This window comes from Phaseolus vulgaris, chromosome 4, assembly GCF_051622355.1.
Source record: "Phaseolus vulgaris cultivar YP4 chromosome 4, ASM5162235v1, whole genome shotgun sequence".
NCBI classification, from domain to species: domain Eukaryota; kingdom Viridiplantae; phylum Streptophyta; class Magnoliopsida; order Fabales; family Fabaceae; genus Phaseolus; species Phaseolus vulgaris.
In genome coordinates this window covers 42333812-42359042 of record NC_143501.1, presented here as the reverse complement: position 1 = coordinate 42359042, position 25231 = coordinate 42333812, and the positions used below count along the sequence as shown (strand labels likewise).

Sequence of the window (25231 nt, the reverse complement as noted above, 5' to 3'; positions counted from 1 at the left end):
GACCACGTGACAATCTATTTCTATATGTTTTGTACGCTCGTGAAAAACTGGATTTGCTGCAATGTATCTTGTTGAGTCATTGTCACAGTATAAAAGAGATGGTTGCTCAAAATGAACTTTGAAATCTTGAAGAAGATAAGTTAGCCATTGAATTTTACATGTAATAGTGACCATTATCCTATATTCAGCTTCACAAGAACTCAACTCTTTGATATTGTTCCTTGCTTCTTTGATTTCCAAGATATGAGAGAATTCCCAAGATACACACTAAAACCAGTCACTGATTGTCTTGAATCACTGGAGGTGCCCCAATCACTATCACTAAAGGCTTTGAGATGAACAAAAGTAGTGCAAGAGAAAAATAGACCAAGACTTGGAGCCCCTTTGATATATATGAGAATTCTAATCATTGCATTATAGTGAGCAATTGTAGGCTTAACAAAGAAACTGAGAAAGTTGTTGCACAGAAAATGTTATGTCAGGTCGGGTATTAGTGAGATACATAAGTCTTCCAATCAATCTTTTGTAGGCTTGAATATCTGTGAAAGGAACACTTCTAGTATAAGAGAATTTCTCATGATTATCAATAGGAGTGGGTGCAGGTTTGCAACTAAAAGACCTACATCTGTTAATAATTCCAATGCATATTTTCTTTGATTTACCATTATTCCTGTCTTACTTGCTACTTTTAGACCAAGAAAATATTTTAAACTCCCAAGATCTTTAATCTTGAATGTCTGATTCAAGGCTTGTTTGATTCGAGCAATCTCTTCTTTATCATTTTCTGCCAATATTATATCATCCACATATACCAATAATGTTGTAAAAGATCCTTCAGAAGAATTATTGAACAAGGAATGATCATTCATAGATTGAGTATATCCCATAGAAAGCAAAAATGATGATAGTTTGGCAAATCATTCTCTGTTGGCTTGCTTAAGGCCATATAAAGCCTTTTTTAGTTTACAAACTTTTCCTGGTGGAATAGAAGTCAATCCAGGAGGAGCAACCATGTATACATCTTCTTTCAAATCTCCATGTAAAAAGGCATTATTTATGTTTAATTGTTTCAATTCCCAATTATAAATAAAAGTTAAAGAAAGAAGCAATTCATCTTTGCTAAGAAAGTATCAAGGTAGTCAATGCCTTCTGTTTGTGTATATCCCTTTGCCACTAACCTTGCTTTATACCTTTTAATTGTCCCATCAGCCTTATATTTTATTTTGAATACCCATTTGTAATCTATGACAGCTTTGTTCTTAGGCAGAAGAGCAGTCTCCCAAGTTTGATTTGACTCTAAAGCAGATATTGTACATTGTATAACTTTTCTCCAACAGTCATGTTTCACAGCTTCAGAATAAGTGTTTGGATCAATATGTTAAGAAAGAAACATAACAAAAGATTTGTAAGAAGATGATAAATTGTTATAAGATAATACAAATTCAAAGGATATTTAACTCTTGAAGATGTACTGGAAACATTAAGATTACAATGATAATCCTTTAAATATTCAGGTGGTCTTTTTATTCTTGTGCTCATTCGGACAGATGGATCTGATTCAGAACTTTGTTCTATATCATGATTTTCATTGAGGTTTTGGTCTATATGGGAACAATCTTCTTCTGAAATCTCAATTTTTGACTCAAATTATTATCACTGTTATGTTCAACACTATCACAAGGTGTATTATCACAAGGTGCAAGAATGGCTTGTGATGGTTGACTTAAGACATATTGATCTTCAACAAACAAAATTTGATCATTAATGTCATGACTGTTAGTTTCATTGCTAGTATCTTGAACCCTTTGGTATGGAAAAACATGTTCATAAAAGACAACATCCCTAGACACAAAATTTCTCTTGATTGAATATTTAACAAAAGAAAAATATCCTTTTGTCCCCCTTTGAAAACCAATAAAAACACATTTTTATGCTCTTGGATCAAATTTTATTCTATTTGTTGAAAAAGTGCTAGCATAACATAAAGAACCAAACACCTTTAATCCATTAAAATCTGCATCAGTTTTGAAAAGCATTTCATGAGGAGAAGAGTAGTTTAAAACAGGTGTGGGAAGCATGTTTATAATATGCACAACATGTATCACAGAATATGACCAATAAATTTTGGGTAAATGAGATTCTATCATAAGAGCTTTTGCTACATCTAATAAATGACCATGTTTGCTTTCAACTATACTATTTTGTTGTGGAGTATTGACACATGATGTTTGATGTATTATTCCTTTAGTGACAAAAAAATTAGTCATGAAAAATTCAGTTCCATTATCACTTTTTATTATTTTTTTTGTTGTCTCAAACTATGTTTGAACAAAAATAACAAAATTTTCGAAAACCTTAACAACTTCAGATTTTTGTTTCAAAAGAAAAATCCATGTGTACCTTGAATAGTCATCAATTATGGTCAAGAAATATTTATGACCATGAATTGATGGTATTGGGTATGGTCCCAAACATCTACATGAATCAAATCAAAACATTTTTTTTGATTTAGATGTACTAATAGGAAAAGAAAGTCTTTTTTGCTTTGCAAATTGACAAACATCACAAACAAAAGATTTGTTATATTTAAAAAAAGGAAATTTATTCTTGATAAAATCAATACATTTATTTGAAATATGACCTGATCGAAAATGTCAAAGGGTTTCTAGATCACTAGCATTGACATTAACAATATTGATGGTGTGTGTAGATTCAAGGAGTTTAATTTGAAGTTTCTGGTAAGATGGGATCCTGAGTATATAAAGTCTATCTTGCATCTTAGCAGAACCAATTATTTTCAAGAGTTTTTGTCTTGAATGTGACAACCATTAGAATCAAAGGTAAGAACACAAGATAGTTTATCAATCAATTTTGTTACTGAAAGAAGATTAAAAGTGAAGCAAGGAATATACAAAATATTGTCTATGACATGATTTTGATTGAGAAAAACACTTCCAAAATAATTGGCAATGACTTGATTTCCATTTGGTAATTTGACATAAATAGGATCAATTTGATGATATGAAGTGAAGTAAGTTAAGGATGAACAAATGTGATCATTAGCACCACTATCAATAATCCAAGAACTAAAAGAAGAAATAAAGTTATTACCAGTTTGTGTTATCATGTTGGAATGAATAACAGAGACTTGACTAAAACATTGTCACTGGATTTGACTTGTTGTAAAAGAGCTAACAATGTTTGATACTGCTCAGGAGTAAAACCAATTTGTTGAGACTCCACTTCCGACTTTGAACCTTCATGATTGTGCTCATTATTGTTAAATTTTGTATTATGAAAGGCTGCATGACTCTAATGATGGTACTGATTTTTAAATTTAAAATGAGGTGAAAAACCACACTTTTTATAGCATGTATCAATGGTATTCCCTGTTTTTCCACTATACTATAAATTTTGGAAGTATATCCTTTTCTATAGCTTCCTCTTCCATATCCACCACCCATGTCATAGGTCGTAGCATTGTTTTTATAACCTCCTTTGCTAGTAGCAATCATTGTCTTTGATTGATCACCAAAAACTTGCCTCTTTTGTTGTGTAATGAGAGAGTAAACTCTATTCAATGATGAATTATCTGATGAACTAACATGGTAAGGTGAAGAAAGATCTTGTGAGGGATCAACAACCTCATCCATAGATAAATGTAGCAACTAGAGCTCTGATACCATATTATAAAATAGAACATAGATGAATAAAAGAGAACAAAGATGAACAAAAGAGTAAAAGGAAGGTAAAGGATATGAGAATGAATATCTTTTTTTTTTCTTGTTATTAAAATCAAAACAAATGGTCTGAATATACACAAGTAGTACATTCATTCTAGGTTTAACTAAATAGTGAAATAATCAATAATTAAATACTAGAATCATAATACACAAAGACAAAATAAAGGTTATTCTTCTCTATAAAGAGAAACAACTGATAATTAGAAAAAACTCTCAACTAATATTAGGATCCTTCTATAACTCTGGTATTCGTATCCTTTAATAATCAAGATTTTGAAAGAGAACAGAAAAGATAACCAAGAACAGCAAATGGGGAAATAAAGATCGGAGAGGAGCGCAGCAGAGCTCTTCATTCGAAGAGCTCTGATACCATATTACAGTCAATGGCAGATGAATATTCCTTGTCTGATGTGGTGCATCAAATGGAGCGCCTGTAATCGCACCGCGACCGCGCACCGCGACCCCCGCACGGCGACCGCACCGCCCGCGCGAACCCGCGACCCCTGCGCGAACCCGCGACCGCGCGCCGCCCTCGAACCCGCGACCCCCGCGCGAACCCGCGACCGCGACCGCGCCCCTGCCGCGACCCCGCACCGCGACCGCGGGCCGACCGCACCGCACGCGACCGCCGCCCACGCGACCGCGACCTGCGACCCGCGACGGACACCCTGCGCGCGCGCGACCTTGACCGTTCCAGCGACCCTGTGCGTTTTTAAAAAAAAAATTAAAAAAAAGTCACCTTTAACGACGGTTGTGGGAGAACCGTCGTGAAAAACTAAACCTTTTAACTACGCCCGTAATAACGACGGTTCTGAAACCGTCTTTAAATGTTGATTTTAACCGTCGTTAATCTACCTTTTTGTACTAGTGATAACTTAAAACAAAAAAACTAAATATGTTAACAATGTTTATAAATGATTAGTTTGATTGGTTCTTTTTGCATGAATTAAATATGTTATGGAATTTTTTTCATTAGCTTACCATTGCATTTTTTGTTGTGTTTGAACTACGATGATTGTACTACGTACACGAGCGGATGATCATACAGGTGTCGGAGGGTCTGGAGGGTTTTGGGATGTAGTTTTGAATCTTATATTATTAATATTTGTATTTCTATAAGTCTTAATCTTGTTATAGAAATCAGTAGAACTTGTATTGTAATAGTTAGATGTATTTTTCGGGATGTTACAGATGAGGAATAAATAATTTTTTTTTTTTAAATTGTAACACTTTTTGAAGGTCGTTCTATTTTTTTTTTCTGGAAATAAACCATATATTAAAAATAGATCGAACTTTTAAAAAGGAAAATCATAGTTAATCATAAATGTAAAATTTACACGAGTATTTTACACTTTTGTTTTAGTCTCTCCAATAATTAATTTTACGTAAAAAAAACTAACACTCAACCATGAATTCAAAATTAAAATAGATATTTTTTCTAGTTTCCAACTTTAGAATATTCCACTGCCTAACTAAATAATATTGTGCAAAAAGCTTTAAATGTGATGACTTGGTGTACCAATAATACATAAATAGGTGGGTGTGAGAGTGCATTGCTAAATAGACGTCTTTAAAAATTTAATAGAAAAATAACAAAAACAATGAGAAAAAGAAAGTGGAGCCCAAATTCAGAGTCCTTTAAAAATATAGCTAGAGATTGAGAACTCTATTTATGAAGGGAGTCTTTCAAATGAGTTTCAATAATAATTTAAAAAGTAATTCTTGGAAATTTTAAGTTAAAAAAAATACGTTAATAGTGATTTAAGGAGTTAGTTAATTGTAAATAAAATATTTAGATAAAAGCTAATTATTTATTTAAATATACGATTCTTACTTATTTCTTTCATATATTTTTATATAATGGATGGAAAATCAATAATTCAATCTTATAAATAGTTTTGTTTTTTATTCTTTCTTTGTGTGGTGTGCTAATCTTCAAACTCATATAATGGATAAGACTTTAATGATCAACTACTAAGTCTATTGATTTTAATGTTTTCCTACTTTCTTGTCATGGATGATATAATGTTCCAACTCATAAAAGGTTGATCTAGAAAGATCAACAATATAAAGTCTTTGGAGCAATTTCAAAAAATTTCCTTTGTATGTTATTAATGTGCTTAATTTTCTAACCCATAAAATAAATGGAGTTAGAAGTACATCATGCAAATTAATCCACTTATTTTTATCATTGAGGAAAAAAGTTACACAATGTTTTATATGTTTCAACTAATTTCTATTTTATTTTATTCTCTGAAAGGCTTATGTATTCTTGTTATTAGTTCTCTTTTGTGTTTGATAAGTTATACTCCTTTACAACTCATAACATCAACAAAATGTTTCTAGCTTCAATTGGTTACTTAAAACTCAAGTTCAAAACAAAATTCAACCATTAATTTATTCATGATTTTACAAACTTCCAAACCCAATTTTTTTTTCTTACTCATAACCTCAATATGAATTAAAAAAATCCATATCTTATATGTCTAATTCCAAACTTGTTACCCTAAATTCAATATCCACGTATTCACATCACAAACCAAAATTATTCAATCATATATACCAATTTAACTTCATAAATAAAAAAAAGGTTTTAATTTCAACCAACAATCAATATCTACGTTCTCATATTCTTAATTTATACAAAAAATTTGAAAGAGAGGTTCACCTACACAAGACTCTCTGATTCTTAAGTTTGTAATGAGTTCACACTGGACCCGTTTGGATTTGGATTTTAGCTATGCTTGTGGTTGAACATGCTTCGTTCTTGATTCAACTTGCATTATTTTGCTTTGGAAATCGGTGCTCCGTCACAATTTTGTCTTTAAAAGACGCATCAATGGGGTTGGAGGAGGAAGATGTACATAAAGTGCATTTGACCTTAACTCCTAACGATGTGAGACTATATTAGCGATACCGGAACAAAATACATGTTTTTAATGCTTTAACTTTTGTTTCAATTTCCTCGAGGAAAGATGTGAAAATAAAGAGTTGAAATAAATACTAAATTTTGTAAAATGAAATACTAAAAAAGTAAATTTGTAATTTATATATATTAAAACAAAATTTAAAATTTTCAACTTTTATTCTTTTAAAATTATCTTACACGTGTTCCGTTTTCTACATATCTTCAAATTGTAATTCAAATATCCAAAAATGTCAAATATTTTATCTCCTGCACCCTACACAAATAAAAATGGGGTCTTCTCCTTTCATGCAGAAAATTGCATGAAATATTCTACTATAACGAACTTTGAATTATTAGTTCAAAAGGAGAAGATTATGGAGTATAAGGATGAGAGATAAATATTTTTTTAAAAATTTTAACACTTTTTGAAGGTTTTTCGTGAAATTAATCATATATAACTTTTAAAAAGAAAAATCACGGTAAATCATACATGTAAAATTTACACGAGTATTTTACACTTTTGTTTTAGTCTCCCAAATAATTATTTTTATGTGAAAAAACTAACGTTCAACAACGAATTCCAAATTAAAATAGAAAAAATAATAACTTTTTCAAGCAGTATTGAATTAAAGAAGAGAAATCTTTATAAAGTTAGATATTTTGATGACTTATATATTTATTCTAGTTTCCTACTTTTTAGAATATTCCACCATATGAGTAAATAGTATTTTGCCAAAAAAACATTAAATGTGATGACTTGGTCTAACAATAACATATAAACATTTTTGAATGTGAACATTTTTGTGCGGACATAGAATTTAAACAAGCCTATCACACTTCTTTTAGTTCCTTCTACCTAATTTTTTGCACCCAAACCTACGTTGCTCCAGGTCAACAAAGTTGAAAAATTTAGAAAGAAGATACAAAGTATGTTACGGATTTTGACTTGTGAATTTGATTTTATAAATTTAGTATAGAAAATTAAAATTGTTAGAAATTTTGGCAAATTGGACACTAAAATAAATAGTTAGAAAAGGGCAAACTTTAAAGAAAATAGAGCAAAAAGAAAAAGGCACTGCGGCAGTATAAATATTAGAAAGAAGTTTTATAGGCATAACCAAGAAGCACTTCTTTGTGATAGAAAAAACATTAGTTTCTTAGAGAGAGCGAGCTTGTGTGATGACGAATTCCTCCATTTTAATGATGGTGTTTGTTCATCTTTGTTGGTTTTTCTTTAGTGTGTTTGGAGAGACTGTGTGCATTGAAAGTGAGAGAGAGACATTGTTGAAGTTCAAAGATCATCTCAAAGATCCTTCAAATAGGCTTTCTTCTTGGAATGCTACTGCCAATTCCAACTGCTGCAACTGGGTTGGAGTTGTGTGCAACAACATTACATCCCATGTTACAGAGCTGCACCTCTACACTCCAGTTCCCGTTTTCGATGAGGGTCTTGGTTTTGCATTCAATGAAGCTTATGGACAAGCAAAGGAAGAGTTTACTGCATCTCAATTTGGTGGAGAGATAAATCCTTGTTTGGTTGATTTGAAGTATTTGAATTACTTGGACTTGAGCCAAAATCGTTTTGAAAGTATGTCAATTCCTTCTTTCCTTGGAACAATGACTTCCTTAACTCACCTCAACCTTTCTAATGCTGGATTCATGGGAGACATTCCTCCTGCCATTGGAAATCTCTATAATTTGCTTTATCTTGACCTTGGTTCTGCTACTATCGGAATAATTCCTTCTCAGATTGGGAATCTCTCCAATTTGCTTTACCTTGACCTCAGTTATGTTGTCTACGGAACAATTCCTTCTCAGATTGGGAATCTCTCCAATTTGGTTTACCTTGACCTTCGAAATGTGTTTATTGAAAATAGTGATTGGCTATCAAGTCTTTCAAAGCTTGAATATCTTGATTTGGGACGCTCAGCCTTTTACCAATCATTTCATTCTCTTCACACTCTCCAAGCTCTTCCTTCTTTGATGCATCTACATTTGTCCCTATGTACCTTCTTTCAGTATAATCAACCATCATTTCTTAACTTCTCATCTCTCCTCACTCTTGATCTCTCTGAGATTAATTATTCTCCTTCAATTTCTTTTGTCCCAAAATGGGTGTTTGGACTAAAGAAACTTGTTTCTCTTTCTTTAATGTTAAATGAGTTTGAAGGTCCAGTTCCTGATGGTATTCGAAACCTCACACTTCTTGAAAATTTGGATTTGTCAGCAAATTTATTCTCATCTATACCTGATTGGTTTTATGGTAATTTTCAGCATCTCACATTCTTGAACCTAAGGAACAACAATTTGCATGGGACTATTTCTGAAGCCTTAGGAAATGTAACTTCTCTGGTTGAACTTGATTTGGCATTCAATCAACTTGAAGGTCCAATTCCAAAGTCTTTAGGTAATCTCTGCAACTTAAGAAAAATAGATTTCTCATATCTCAAACTCAACCAACATGTTAATGAAATTTTAGATATTCTTGCTCCCTGTGTTTCCCATGAGCTTAGAACACTTAAAGTTCAAAGTTCTCAACTTTCAGGCAATCTGACAGATCAATTTGGGGTTTATAAAAATATTGTCACATTGTATTTTCATGACAACAAAATTGGTGGTGAACTTCCAAGATCACTTGGAAAACTTTCATCATTGAGATTTCTCAATCTATTGAATAATCAATTCAATGGAAATCCATTTGAAAGTCTTAGATCACTTTCTAAATTGTCATACCTTGATATTAGTGATAATCATTTTCAAGGAATTGTCATGGATAATGATCTTACAAATCTTACCAACTTGATTGAGTTTCGTGCATCAAGAAACAATTTGACTTTAAAAGTGCATCCCAGTTGGTATCCCACTTTTCAGCTTATCCGTTTGGGTATGAGCTCTTGGCAATTAGGTCCCAACTTTCCATCATGGATTCAATCACAAAACAAACTTCGTTATTTAGAAATGTCTAACACAGGGATTTTAGGTTCTATTCCCACTTGGTTTTGGGCAACATTTTCTAAAGTTTATTTTCTAAACCTCTCTTATAACCATATCCATGGTGAGCTTGGAAGTACACTAACAAATCCAATATCTATCATTGTTGTTGATCTAAGTGCAAATAACTTAAGTGGCGGATTTCCCTATCTTTCAAATGGTGTGGCTTCATTAGATCTTTCAAGCAATTCATTATCCAAATCCATGGATGATTTTTTATGCAAAAATCAAGACAAGGCAATGCAATTGGAATTTCTTAGTCTTGCATCAAATAATTTGTTAGGAGAAATACCCGATTGTTGGGGCGCTTGGCCATATCTAGTGGATGTAAATTTACAAAGCAACAATTTTGTTGGAAACTTACCCACATCTATGGGTTCCCTGGTACATCTACAGTCTTTACGCATTCGTAACAATTCACTTTCGGGAACATTTCCTACCATTTTGAAGAAGACCAAAAAATTAATTTTGTTAGATCTTGGCAAAAATAACTTTTCAGGAACAATTCCAGCTTGGTTTGGAGAACATCTTTTAGATATGAAAGTTCTTATCCTTCGATCAAATAGATTTTTGGGTCATATTCCTAATAAAATATGTGATATGAGTCATCTTCAGGTTTTGGACCTTGCACAAAACAATTTGACTGGAAAGATACCTACTTGTTTCAATAGCTTGAAGGCCATGACGCAGATGAATAAAAGTATAACTCCTATCATCTATTTAAATGCTATAAAGTATACATCTGAATATTCATATGATAGTAAAGCCAATGTGGTCCTTTGGGTGAAAGGACGAGGAGACGAGTACAAAAACATTTTGGGATTAGTAACAAGTATTGATTTGTCAAATAACCAATTAGTAGGAGACATACCAAGAGAACTCACAGATTTAAATGGATTGATATTTTTGAACTTCTCACACAACCAACTAGTTGGTCATATTCCACAAAGCATTGGTAATATGAGATCATTATTGACCATCGATTTTTCAAGGAATCAACTTTCCGGTCAAATCCCTCCAACCATTTCAGATTTGAGCTTTCTCAGTATGTTAAACTTGTCTTATAATCATTTGAAGGGTAAAATTCCATCAGGAACTCAATTGCAAACCTTCGACGTCTCCAACTTTATTGGCAACAATCTTTGCGGGCCACCACTACACTTCAATTGCAACCCCACTGAGAAAATTGATAATTTTGATCACAATAAAAGAAGAAGTGATAGGCATGGAGTGAACTGGTTTTTTGTCAGTATGACAATTGGATTTGTTATGGGATTTTGGATAGTAATTGGTCCTTTGTTCATCTGTAGATCATGGCGCAATACCTATTTTCATTTCCTTGATCATGTGTGGAAGAAACTTCAATATATTTTCTGATGTAATATCACTAAATAGTGATGAGTTCTATTTAATAAGAATTGTATTGTGAGAATCGTTAGCAAACATCTATACACAAGTGTTTATGTTTAGAACTTTAGTCTTATTAGATATGATATGATGAACATATTGAATGTTTGTTAATCTTTTGAATTTATAAAATAATTATGGTCTAATATATAAAATTGTATAAAAGGAAAACAATTTTACTAATAATATTATATGTAATAAATCACTCCAATAATCTAGCCACGTCCTGCATTAAAGGTTAGCATTTAATCAATCACATTTCTAAAGAGTAATCAAAATTAAATAAAACATTTAAACATCTTTTTTTTTTTTCTGAAATGTAAACTTTTTTATTGGACCCTTTTTTTTTCATCCCTTTAGTCATGTGAATTAAATAAAAAATTAGTAATCTTAATTGAAAACTTAAGACATTCATGTTGAATTTAACTTGGCTTCAGTTGACTCAAGTTAATGCTTAAAGTCAATCCTTAGAAAAAGGTATGTGTACCTTTGTATTATGATAGACAACTAATGTACCAACTCCATAGGTTAACCTAAAGAGATATGACTGTAGAACAATATATGTACAGAATGAAGTTACTTATGTTCAGGTCAGGGATTAAAGAAGAATCTAGACTCCCCATAGCTTGATTTTAAAGTGGTCTTAACTATGAAATTCGGGATAAAGTTGAGTTTTTATCTTTTAATGATTTAAATGATTTAGTTCAATTTTGTATTAGAGTAGAGGAACAATTAAAGAGAAAATATTTTTTCAAAAATCTTCTCCTTCTTCTTCTAACTATCCTAAAGGAAAATCAATTTTATGAAAAATCAAGATCATTTGAAAAAGAAAGGGACAAAGCACACTTAGAAGAAAAAGATTTTGCTTCTTCTTTGTTAAATGTCATATTTGAGTAGTATTTTATATTAAAAGACAAACAATTATAGATGTTTATTGATAAAATAACTTAAATTCAACCCCTACTTTATAAATTTAAACCGTTTTACATATTTTGTAATTATAATATGAATAAGAACTTTTTATTCCTAATTTTGTGTTAATTTCAGGATTCTAGGGAAAAATAGAGATGAAAATGGCTAAAGAAGAATAGACAAGATGAAAAGGGAAAGTTGGAACATTCAAAACTCGTTCAAACTCGCCTACGCAAGCTCACTCTAGAGGAACTCGCCCAAGACTTGCCCAGTCGAGTTCACTCTAAAGAATTTGGGATTTTTCTCGTCAAACTCCTTTTCACACTCTTCACTAACGTGACATGTATTCATTTAACTCCAGTTCATAACTACGTAGGATACAAATTTCATTATCATCAACCATGCATTGTGATTCTCACTTTTGTAATTCAAGGTGAGACCCTACCTATTCAGGAAAATATTTTTCATAATTCTTTAACATGTACAAACTAAGTTTGTTATCTTAAATTTGATAAAAAAAAAATTGTAGTATTATACATTGATCTCCAAATTACATGAAATAAAAGTGGTCACAAAGAACACATCACAATCAAGTATGTATCTTAGTTTGAACTGAAATTACATTAAATTTAAGGTTACACTTATAATAAGTATGATTAACAAACTATGAAAAATAATTTTTCATGTTGTCCAATCGAACAATTCAAGATTTAAAACACACGATTAATGTTTAACCATTTACTAAATCTCAAACAAAAATTAAGGTTTGCTCAGTGTACATGAAAATTAAATTAAATTAATACATCAAACAATATATAATACAATTTTTTTAAATCTAAACTAAGTGGTTTCCTGTAAATTTCATACAATATATTTTATAAATTTCTTACAATTTAATCCCTAAAATTTTAAACAATTTAATGACCAAAGAGTTTAATCACTCTTAGGACTAATAATTAATTAGTCCTTGTATCCTTTATACTTTTCATAAAGTACAAATTACAATTTTAAAAACTTATAAATTTACTCCTATATATAGAAAAAATTAATTTCAATTGTATAATTATAAACTTACAAAACTAAATAACACATTAAATTCAAAAACTAAATTTCAATATCAACTGATGGTTATATCAACAACAATCCAATGAAAAGATATATCATGGATTATCATGATTGAAATCTTCAAAAACAACCACAGTTTGTTCATAAAATGATGCTCTAATATAATTGAAGAAAAACCTCTACCTTAGTAAATGGAACAACAAAATGCAAGGATACCACAGAATCACTAAATTACTATCATTAATGAAGAAAATTAAATTGTTGTTATCTCATTCGCACACCGCAACTATAATGGAGAAGAAACACTGTAAAATTTTATATTACACGGATGATGTCAGCATATCCGACACAAATATGAAGTTTTAGATCACACTTAGGTGTGTTTAAGCTAAAAAAGTTTAACAAAATATCACTACTCTTTTTAAATCAACTTTTTGGAAATTCAATGTAAAATTAATGTCGTGATTGACATATTTTTCACTAAAATCTTTTACAACGTCTATTACACTTCTTTGTTGGTCTCTCTATTATTTTTTACGTGAAAAATTGTAAAATTTAACTTCAAACTTATAAATTAAAATAGACAATAAAAAATTTATCTCGGTTAATTAGAACTTATTTGAAAGTTGTTGTCAATTTTTAAATATTGGTGTTCAAATTTTATGAATAAAAAGTTGAAATAAGCAGCATATAATACCTACCCTAATGAAAATAGTGAATGTAACACTCCAAATTTTACATATAACTATTACAATACCGGTTCTACATATTTCTATACAAGTTTAAAGTTTTTCAAAACATTCCTAATACGTGATTAGGACGTATAGAAATACAAATATTTACAATATAAGTTTCAAAATCAACGCCTTAAAACTGTTCTGATCCTCAGACACCTGTAAGATCATCTGCTCGTGTACGTAGTACCGTCATCGCAGTTCAAACACAACAAGAAAAGCAAGGGTAAGCTAGTGAAAATAGAATTTTATAATATACACAATTAAATCAAAAGAGAAAACCAAGTTACATGATCAATTTCTCAAATTATTCAATTTTCTTCAAATCTCAACAATAAACAATCACATAGATCTCACATGGATCTACACATCCAGAATATTCAACAAACAACGTCTTCTGGAAGACCCGTATTAAGTAAGTCCTACCAGAGACTAACACCTGATCCAAATATTACCAGCGAATCCAACAAAAAGGATCAGGGTAAGTTCAATACAACCCAAGTCGTGCATCTCATATGTCACGGTGTGCATGAACTCCCCCATCAACTTCTCACCACCTGATATCTTAGTCTATGTGACTTAGATCATCAGTGAAGTTCGGAGATCTCTGTTACCACATAGGCACCAATACTTAATACACATCAAACATCAGTCCATACATTATCCCAAATGTATGAATTCAATTCCACACCATTTCATCATACAATATCATTCCAAATACGATCCACAACATTCAAAATTTTATTTGACATAAAATATAACACTTTACTACTAAATCATCAAAACCGAATATTTCCACAAATTTAAATAATATATAAACAAACAATCCAATATATATAAACACACAACATCCCTGCAAGAGAAATTGAATATTGGGACCACGTCCCTTCCACACCCAGATCTTCTAGCCTAGGGTTCTATTAAAAATTAAATTTAGCTTCCCTTACCTTAATTGCTTGCTTTCCAAGCAACTTTCTAGAATTTTATTTCCCACAGTTTGGATAAGCTTCAAGATTTACGGACCTAATGCAAATTATACAAACAGAACAAAAATTCAGTATATAATAGAATAAGTTGAGAGGATTAAACTTCTCAATTGACCCTACCAAGATTGATGACTAAATCCTAAGAAAAAACAGAGAACAAAGAATATTTAGAGTAAAAATGAACTTACTCTGTTTGAAAATCTGATCGGGTAGAAATGTTCCTTAACTCGCCAGCTACAACGTGATCCGATCAGATTCTAAAATAGATGAAGATTGGGAGAGGAATATTAAGATAGAAGGGAAAGATTTAGAAAGAGAAAGAGAAAGAAATAAAAGAGGTACTGTGGTGCAGGGGGATAAGGTTCCTGTTGGTGTTTTAAAAAAAAACACGGTGTTACATTATCTCCAACTACAAAAATTAGGGTATGTTGCTCGTATCTCAATTTCAATTTCCCAAGTGGAATCTCCATAGATGAGATCCCATAATACTTTCACCATGAGAATACTTCTTCCAAGAAGTTGTTTCACTTGTGAATCTAAAATTCTGATTGGCTTCACTTCAAATGACAGATTTTCTTTCACCTGGATTGAATCAGACTCTAGAATGTGACTGGGATCAGGTACATACTTTCTTAGCTGAGATACATGAAAAATATTGTGAAGGTTAGCTAAAGGAGGAGGCAAAGCAATTTCGTAAGCCACAAGGCCTATTCTCCTGTGAATTTGATAAGGTCCTATGAACTTAGGAGTCAATTTCTTGGATTTGAGTGCTCTTCCTACATCAGTGAACGGTGTAACTCTCAAAAAGACATGCTCACCCGTAGAGAATTCTAAAGGTCTTCTTCTTTGATCTGCATAAGATTTTTGCCTGCTGAGAGATATTTTCAATCTTTCCTGAATCATTTTGACTTTCTCATTGGTTTGTTGTATTAATTCTGGTCCAATTAACACACTCTCACCATCCTGAAACCAACACAGAGGTGTCTTGCACTTTCTTTCGTACAATGCCTCAAAATGAGCCATTCCTATGCTAGCTTGGTAATTATTATTGTAAGTGAACTCTACCAGTGGTAGAATTTCATCCCAACTGCCTAAATGATCTAACACACAAGTCCTAAGCAAATCCTCTAAGGACTGGATAGTTCTCTCTGATTGTCCATCAGTCTAAGGATGGTATGCTGAACTAAGTATGAGTTTAGTCCCTAAAGCTTCTTGAAGTGTTTTCCAGAATCTGGAGGTGAATCTGGGATCTCTATTTGAAACTATGCTGGAGGGTACACCATGCAATATGACTATTTCATCTATGTAAATATGGGCCAACTTCAGCATAAAGATTCTCAATTCTATAGGTAGGAAGTGTGCTGTCTTTGTCAACCTGTCCACTATAACCCAAACAGAGTCATGCTTCCGCAAAGTACGTGGTAAGTGGGTAACAAAATCCAGAGCCCACTTCCACACTGGAATGCCTAACTGAGTTAACATGCCTCCAGGTCATTGATGTTCAATCTTTGATTTCTGACAAGTCAAGCAAGCAACTTCAAACTTGGCTACATCATTCTTCATGCCATGCCACCAATAAGACTTCTTGAGACCTTGATACATCTTGGTCATCCCTGTGTGTAAACTGAGTTTGCTTTTATGACCTTCAGATAACACTGTTTGCTTTAGTTCATTATCCTCTGGTATGCATATTTTATTTTTGAATCTCAAAATACCATTCACTCCTAAAGAGAAGTCTTTAGCTTTGTCAGTATTTAATAAGCCCATGAAGTTCTTCAATTTTGAATCTTCCAACTGCTTCTCCTTCACCTTCTCCAGAAATTCATTAGTTATAACAAGTGTATTACGACTAATGCAATTTGAAGACATGGAAACCTCCAAATTCATACTCCTGAAATCTTCAATCAATGCTAGCTCTCTAATCATAAGCGACGACATTTGTATTTTTTTTTCGACTCAACGCATCTGCAACAACATTTGCCTTCCCAGGATGATATATTAGCTGAAAATCATAGTCTTTTAAAAATTCAATCCATCTCCTCTGCCTCATATTTAACTCCTTCTGGTCATTCAAATACTTCAAGCTTTTATGATCACTGAACACATTAAAACTAACTCCGTAGAGAAAATGTCTCCATATTTTTAAAGCAAAGACAACTGCTGCCAATTCTAGATCATGAGTTGGATAATTTCTTTCATGCACCTTTAACTGACGAGAAGCGTAGGCAACAACTTTCTTATTTTGCATCAGAACACAACCCAATCCCTGATAGAAAGCATCACAAAAAACTTCAAAAGATTGATTGGTATCAGGGATTGTCAATACAAGAGCATTAGTCAACCTTCTTTTCAACTCTTCAAAGCTTCTCTCACATTGTTCAGTCCATGCAATAGGATGATCCTTTCTAGTCAATTGGGTCAAGGAGCCATTATTTTATAAAAACCTTCTATAAATCTCCTATAATATCCTGCTAACCTGACAAAACTTCTAATTTCCGTAACTGTTTTAGGACACTCCCACTGAAGTACAACCTCCACTTTAGAAGGATCTACTGATATTCCCTGTGCAGAGATGACATGTCCTAAAAATTGTATTTCTAACATCCAGAAGTCACATTTTGAAAGTTTAGCATATAATTGTTTTTTCCTCAAAATGTTCAGGACAGTTCTAAGATGTTCTGCATGTTCTTCCCTTGTACGAGAATAGATCAAGATGTCATCTATGAACTACCATAAAATTATCAAGAAAAGGTCTGAATATCCGATGCATATAATCCAAGAAAATAGCTGGAGCATTAGTCACACCAAATGGCATAACCAGAAATTCATAGTGACCATACCTTGATCAAAAAGCAGTCTTCTTAACATCTTCCGCTTTCACTAAAATTTGGCGATAACCTGAGCGCAAATCTATCTTAGAAAACACAACTGCCCCATGCAACTGATCCATCAGGTCATCAATTCTAGGAAGAGGATATTTATTCTTTATTGTTAACTTGTTTAATTGTCTATAATCTATGCATAGATGTGACAAACCATCTTTCTTCTTCACTGATAACACTGGAGCTCCCCATGGAGAAACACTAGGTCGAAGGAATTGCTTCTCCAATAAGTCTTCTAGTTGTTTATTCAATTCAACTAACTCTGCTGGTGCCATTCGGTATGGAGAAATTGACACTGGGCCTGCTCCAGGAATCAAGTCAATTGCAAACTCTATCTCTCTCTTTGGTGGAAGTCCAGGAATCTCATTAGGAAATACATCCATAAACTCCTGAACTACAAACATCTCTCTTTGTACTTTATCTGTAACTATAGAACAAGCCAAAAGCATAAAACAATTTTCACCTTCTTGTATCTCTCTCTCAAACTGATGAGCTGAGATAACCTGCATTCCTTCTAATCCAGGGAAGATTAACTTCTTCTGACCGCAATCTATAAGGATATGATTAGAAGACAACCAATCCATTCCCAATATAGCCTCCAAATATTTTAGAGGTATACAAATCATGTTGATTTTGTATCTCCTCCCATCTATAATTACTGGACACTTAGCACACATGGAAGAAGTTACTATAATACCTTCTGTTGGTGTAGATACCACCAACTCAAATTCTAACTCTCGGACTGGCAACTTAAGCTTCTTAGCACAATCAAAAGATATAAAAGAATGCGTTGCCCCAGAATCAAACAATACAGATAATTGTGTTCCAAGGATAGAACAAATACCTCTAACAAGGCTACCGGACTGTGAAGCTTCAACTCCACTAATGGCAAAAACTCTACCAGTAGCTTTGTTTTTTTTTTATTATTATTATCTTGCTGCACTCCAGTAATATTTGGGACTGGAAGTCTGGCACGACAGTCCTTCGCAGCATGACCATATCTATGACATCTATCACATGTAATGTTTGGCACTGGATGAGGACAAAATTTAACTATGTGTTCCCCACCACATCTAAAACATTTGACATTTGGTAGCAACTAAGAAGTAGGCCCTCCACTCCTGATGGATTGAGGTCTGGAATAAGGCTTCTTTTTATCTTCATATTTGGGTGTGCTTTTAGAAGGTCCTCCCACTTGAGGCTTAGCAAGTTTGCTACTAATTTTTCAAACTTTCCACTATTTTTGCTTTCTCCACTAGAGCAGGGAAATCTCTAATGGACATAGGAATCACCACTTCTTTAAGTTCTTGCTTCAACCCAAACTCAAAATTTTCTACATCTCCAAGCCTCAATCATGGTCTGGGTGTAGATCTAGCTAGGTGTTTGAACCTAGTAGCATATTCAGTGACCGAAAGGTTTCCTTGTTCCAACTGCATGAATTCAATTTCTTTAGCATATCTGACACTATCAGGAAAATACTCCTCTAGGAATCTTACTTTAAAGTTCTCCAGGTGGCATCTTCTCCTTTGTCTTCCATCATTTTCTTCATGCCTATCCACCAAAACTCAGCTTCTTCAATAAACATATAGATGGCATAAGATAACTTTCTCTCTTTAGGGCATTGAGTAGCTTCAAAGATTCTTTTTATGTCTCTCACCCACTGGTCTGCTTCATCTGGATTTACCTTGCCATTAAATTTGGGTGGATTGTGTCTCAGAAAGTCCTATAGACTAAAGGTATGGGGTTGTTGATGAAACTGAGATGCTTCTGCTGCTAATCTAGTTGTTTCTAATTGATGAAGGGCGGCCTGATGTTGTTTATGCCATAGTAACACTCTGTTGTTGCAAGGTTGTTGCCATCATCTCTATTGCTCGAGCTAAGTTGGGCATATCTATTGGAGGAGGTGGAGTAGGTGGTCTACGTGCCATCTACTAAGCACGTAAAGAATTGGGTTAGAAATTACTAAAAATTTCCAACTACATCTTTAAGACAAATTAACTTAAAAGAAATAATCACACAAAATAGATACAAAACCAATCAAGACTTATCTCTAAAATGTACTCTAACGGTTTAGAATTAAGATAGAAAATAATCTTGATCCAGTCATGAGTGTGCACCCTCACCACTCTATCAAGATTCTTTTCATTCTTAATACTTTCATCTTTATTCATAACAATTAACTTGACTCGAACACAACAAGATTTCAAGAAAAACAATTTTGTGAAACATCTTATTAGAAACTTTTAACTAAGTCTTGAGGCTAGACTTAAACAAAAATCTACACGCAGGAGAAACAAAATAAACCCACTACCCTCAGGTTATCCTAAGGATGAACTGCTCTGATACCATTAAATGTAACACCCCAAAATTTACATATAACTATTACAATACCGGTTCTACATATTTCTATACAAGCTTAAAGTTTTTCAAAATATTCCTAATACGTGATTAGGACGTATAGAAATACAAATATTTACAATATAAGTTTCAAAATCAATGCCTTAAAACTCTTCTGATCCTCAGACACCTGTAAGATCATCTGCTCGTGTACGTAGTATAGTCATCGCAGTTCAAACACAACAAGAAAAGCAAGGGTAAGCTAGTGAAAATAGAATTTTATAATATACACAATTAAATCAAAAGAGAAAACCAAGTTACATGATCAATTTCTCAAATTATTCAATTTTCTTCAAATCTCAACAATAAGCAATCACATAGATCTCACATGGATCTACACATCCAGAATATTCAACAAACAACGTCTTCCGGAAGACCCGTATTAAGTAAGTCCTACCAGAGACTAACACCTGATCCAAAGATTACCAGTGAATCCAACAGAAAGGATCAGGGTAAGTTCAATACAACTCAAGCCGTGCATCTCATATGTCACGGTGTGCATGAACTCCCCCATCAGCTTCTCACCACCTGATATCTTAGTCTATGTGACTTAGATCATCAGTGAAGTTCGGAGATCTCTGTTACCACATAGGCATCAATACTTAATACACATCAAACATCAGTCCATACATTATCCCAAATGTATGAATTCAATTCCACACCATTTCATCATACAATATCATTCCAAATATGATCCACAACATTCAAAATTTTATTTGACATAAAAAAATAACACTTTACTACTAAATCATCAAAACCGAATATTTCCACAAATTTAAATAATATATAAACAAGCAATCCAATATACACAACATCCCTGCAAGAGAAATTGAATATTGGGACCACGTCCCTTCCACAACCAGATCTTCTAGCCTAGGGTTCTATTAAAAATAAAATTTAGTTTCCCTTACCTTAATTGCTTGCTTTCCAAGCAACTTTCTAGAATTTTATTTCCCACAGTCTGGATAAGCTTCAAGATTTACGGACCTAATGCAAATTATACAAACAGAACAAAAATTCAGTATATAATAGAATAAGTTGAGAGGATTAAACTTCTCAATTGACCCCACCAAGATTGATGACTAAATCCTAAGAAAAAATAGAGAACAAAGAATATTTAGAGTAAAAATGAACTTACTCTGTTTAAAAATCTGATCAGGTAGAAATGTTTCTTAACTCGCCAGCTATAACGTGATCCGATCAGATTCTAAAATAGATGAAGATTGGGAGGGGAATATTAAGAGAGAAGGAAAAGATTTAGAAAGAGAAAGAGAAAGAGAAAGAGAAAGAAATAAAAGAGGTACTTTGGTGGAGGGGTATAAGGTTCCTGTTGGTGTTTTTTAAAAAAAAAACATGGTGTTTTTTTAAAAAAAAACACGCTGTTACAATGAAAACCAAAATAAGTTGTTATTTGTGTCCTCTAACTATTCTTCTAATATTCCACCAAAAGTAAACCAAATGCAGACAAAAAGGCAAGGAATTTTGAATGTGAACATTTTGAACAAGCCTTTCACACTTTTTTATGTCCCTCTAATTAATTTTTCGATCCTAAAATCACGTTGCTCCTGCTCAATTAAATTGACAAATTTAAAATGAAGATACAAAATACTGATTTTGACATGTGAATTTGATTTTACAAATTTAGTATAGAAAAATTAAATTGTTAGATAGATTGTACAAATACACTCAAAAAAATCATGAAATAAAAATTAATTTTAGAGACAAAAAAATAATTAATTGTTATAGTAACTAAATTAGATACCATTTTAGGGACTAAATAAATTTTTAGTTTCTAAATTAGTTTATATTATTGTTAAATGGTTTCTAAATTGGTATCTAATTAGCAATTAAGATTTTTGCTACCAAATTTAGAATCTAAATAATTGGTAGTTAAAAACTTGGTAGCTAATTAGATATCAATTTAGAAACTATTTCACAATTATAGAAACTAATTTAGAAATCAAATTAGTTTCTAAAATAGTCTCTCATTTAGTTATTGGTCTCTAAAAATTGGTTTTTATTTGATAATTTTCTTATAGTGATATAAAATTTCATCCTATCTAAGAATTTTGGGAAATTGGATTCTAAAGTAAATAACTGAAAAAAAAGTAAGGTTAATGAAAACGGAGAAAAAATGTGTCTGCAGCATCATAAATATTAGAAGTTTTATATGCATAACCAAGAAGCACTTCTTTCTAATAAAAATAAAAAACACTTGCTTTCAATGCATTTGTGTGAACATGAATTCCTCCATTTTAATGGTTGTTTACCGATGCTGCCTTTTGTTATTTATCTTACGTTTGGTTCAGTTTACTGAATATGTTTAGATACTAGAAATAGGTTTCGATATGTTAATAACTTATAACATAATTGCTTAATAAAAAAATATGGGAGTAACAATATTTATTTGATAAATACTCTATTATCAGGCCCGAGAGGTATAACCGAGAGAATATATCGAAAGGTTATGTCGAGAACTACTATTACATAGAGGATAAAATAAACATATATGTATAATCACTGTAGCAAAGTCCAAATCTGTAAAAGCCCAAATCAATGGATGTGTTAAAAATAATAATGGAGTGTAGAAAGAAAGGCCCAAACAAAGTATAAACCCAATAAGAAAACCCTATAAATAGAGGATCAACCAAGTGGTAAGGCAGAGTGAATTTTTATCTGATGAATGTAAAACTATTTTTGACCTTGGCATCGGAGCGCCTTGCAGGTACACACACCTATTTGTGAAGTAGAAGCCGAAAGCTCAACTTGGAGAGCCCAACCAAGAAAGGAGAAACCAAAAGAACCATTAGAAAGGTCAACCTGTGAAGATTGTGTTATTAGCTTGAACAAGAGTTCTCGACCTTTTTGTAAGAACAAATACTGTTTGAATTTATAAGCAATAAATTGTTATAAGGAAATTTTACAAAACAATATTATCTAGAAGATGTATCAGGTGAAATCATAGATAATTAAAATTAAGTTATTTTTAATCAAATATTTGTAAGTTATTTAGTTAGTTTATTTATGACAAAAAGTAATTAAGAATTTATATATTATAACGAGTTGAAGCAAGTCTCCCTCCTATTATAAATTGTTCTTATGTAGATTAAATATTATTATCGTTCGGTTAAAGATATAAATATTAAATTTTAGGATGTTATTATTAATAAATTAATTCATAATATGTTTAAACTATATTTTAAATATATGAAATATGGGTAAGTACAATTTCATTAATCCTTAAAGCATCAAAACTCAAAATATTTAAATCCCAAATCTAAGCTTTATTCATTATATAATTGAGGTTTAAAGGTTAAAATGTACAAATATTCACAACTTAATGTTTTCATTTTTTTCATTTTCCTAGTCATGGGTGAATTAATTTTCAACCCATAAAATATGCACCACTAAGTCTTTGTATCATTTTTTTTTTCCTTTTCTTGAGCAAATTTGCTAATCATAGAAAGGACAGAACAACAAAGACTATCAATTTAAAGTCTCTATGCTATAGTCATTTTTTTTAATCTATTTACACTATCAATTAGTGTTATTAATTTTCTAACCCATGGGTTACTACGAAAGGCCAACTTTATCAAGTCTTTGCACTACTTTTTCTACCTTGCAAAGTAAGTTAAAAAGCTGTGAGAAGAAAACAAGCATCCATATCACCATCAATCCATATCCCATCATATTCTTTAAGCTTAATATGAATAATATTATAAATATAATATATATAATTTATATTTTAATATAATTCCTTGTCATTTTAATTTGAAGGCTTGCCAAGAATTTTTAGTCTTGCAAGATTCGACAAGTACTTGGTTTTTATTGAGAAATATTAGTCTTGTTGAGAAGTATTGTGAAAGATTGAAAAGTATCAATATTGTTGGAAAGTATTAAGCAAAGTTTAGAAACACTAAGAAATATTATTTTATCGAGAAGGAATATTTTTTCCATTTTTTTTTCTTTCTGAAATAAAAGTAGAGAGTTCTAAATATATAACAAAATACACTGATTTTTTAGGTCTAACTAAAAAGACAAAATGTAAAATAAAGAGTCAATAAAAGTTAGACATATGGAAAAAGAGAAATAATTAAAAATTAGAAAAGACAAAATTAATATTAGATTTCTTCTATAAGCCTTTTTATCCATATCCTTTCTTAAACTCCTAATTTTCAAGTCTCCTCCCTTCTTCAACAACTTCTTCCATATTCTTAGGTCAATTATGGCTTCTAATCATCTCTTCGAAAGTTACCGTTACATTAGTTGGTTTAGGCAAAATAAAATTTGTAAAATGGATTCCTTAATGGAAAGATTAGTTTTGATGTCTCAATAGTAACCTAGTGATGTATTGCAGAGATGCAGTGGAAGCTTTGGGACTGGTTGGATATTGTTGTATGCGCATGCTTATGACCCATTTTCATCTCACTCACAAGTTACTCAATTAATCTTTTTGCTGTTTTTCATCAAGCGAGAGTGAGGAGAGAGAAGGACTTCGGTGAGGGGAGGGATGGTGTTATGGCGGATATTTCCTTTTTCTTCACAAACTTCCCTGACCATTTCTTCGAAATGGATTTGTGGAAGGTTTTTCAGAGTGGGGACGGGTTTTGGATGTGTTCATTTTTAGTAAGCTCAACTCTAGAAATCGGAGGTTTGGATTTATTAGGTTCCAAGGAGTGGTAGACACATATGCGTTGGAAAAGAAATTGAATTCTATATGGATTGGTACATGGAAAGTTCAAGTGAATCTATCCAAATATAGCAGGCTTGAGAGGGCGTCCAAGGCGAGAGGTGACCAACCTCGGTTTACTAGGAGGATAAGAGAGTTAAAGCAACAGAAGAAGAGGACAACGCAATTTGGCTCTGTTTGGAAGAGGAGGGAACATGTGCAACAGCAGGTCACTTTTGCACACGTGGTGTCGTAAAAGAATGTGAGTCAGCCTCATTCAGAGGAATTTGTGACTCAATTTAGAGTTGAGGTGGAGTCATCTTCTTGGCTAACCAACTGTTATGTCGGTTGTCTCTTAGAGCCTCTAAATATGCAGCTGCTTAAAGAAAGTTTTATCTTGGGAGGTTTCGGCGTAGTGCGACTAAGATATTTAGGGGACAAGTTTGTGTTATTGTGTTATGATGAGGAATGACTTATTGGAAATCTAATTGGAGAAAATAAAGCATGGTTCGCGAGATTGTTTATTTCGATTGTTCC

The 25231-nt window shown here is 32.3% G+C and overlaps 1 protein-coding gene across 2 annotated transcripts; it reads left to right on the top strand.

The window, feature by feature from the left end:
- Positions 1–7764: 7764 nt before the first annotated feature.
- LOC137837632 (receptor-like protein EIX2) lies at positions 7765–11074 on the top strand. Of its 2 annotated transcripts, XM_090301934.1 has the most exons (2): positions 7765–8836; positions 8926–11074. In XM_090301934.1, exons 1-2 carry the CDS (start codon positions 8810–8812, stop codon positions 11017–11019), a joined length of 2121 nt encoding a protein of 706 aa, XP_090158060.1. In that variant the 5' UTR covers positions 7765–8809; the 3' UTR covers positions 11020–11074. The 2 variants fall into 2 exon arrangements, with proteins under 2 accessions (XP_090158060.1, XP_068502800.2); XM_068646699.2 differs by having other exon boundaries at positions 7771–11074.
- Positions 11075–25231: the final 14157 nt, after the last annotated feature.

Bases quoted from the DNA above. Each gene is read 5' to 3' on its own strand.
- LOC137837632 (XM_068646699.2), top strand. From the start codon at position 7,831: ATGACGAATTCCTCCATTTTAATGATGGTGTTTGTTCATCTTTGTTGG.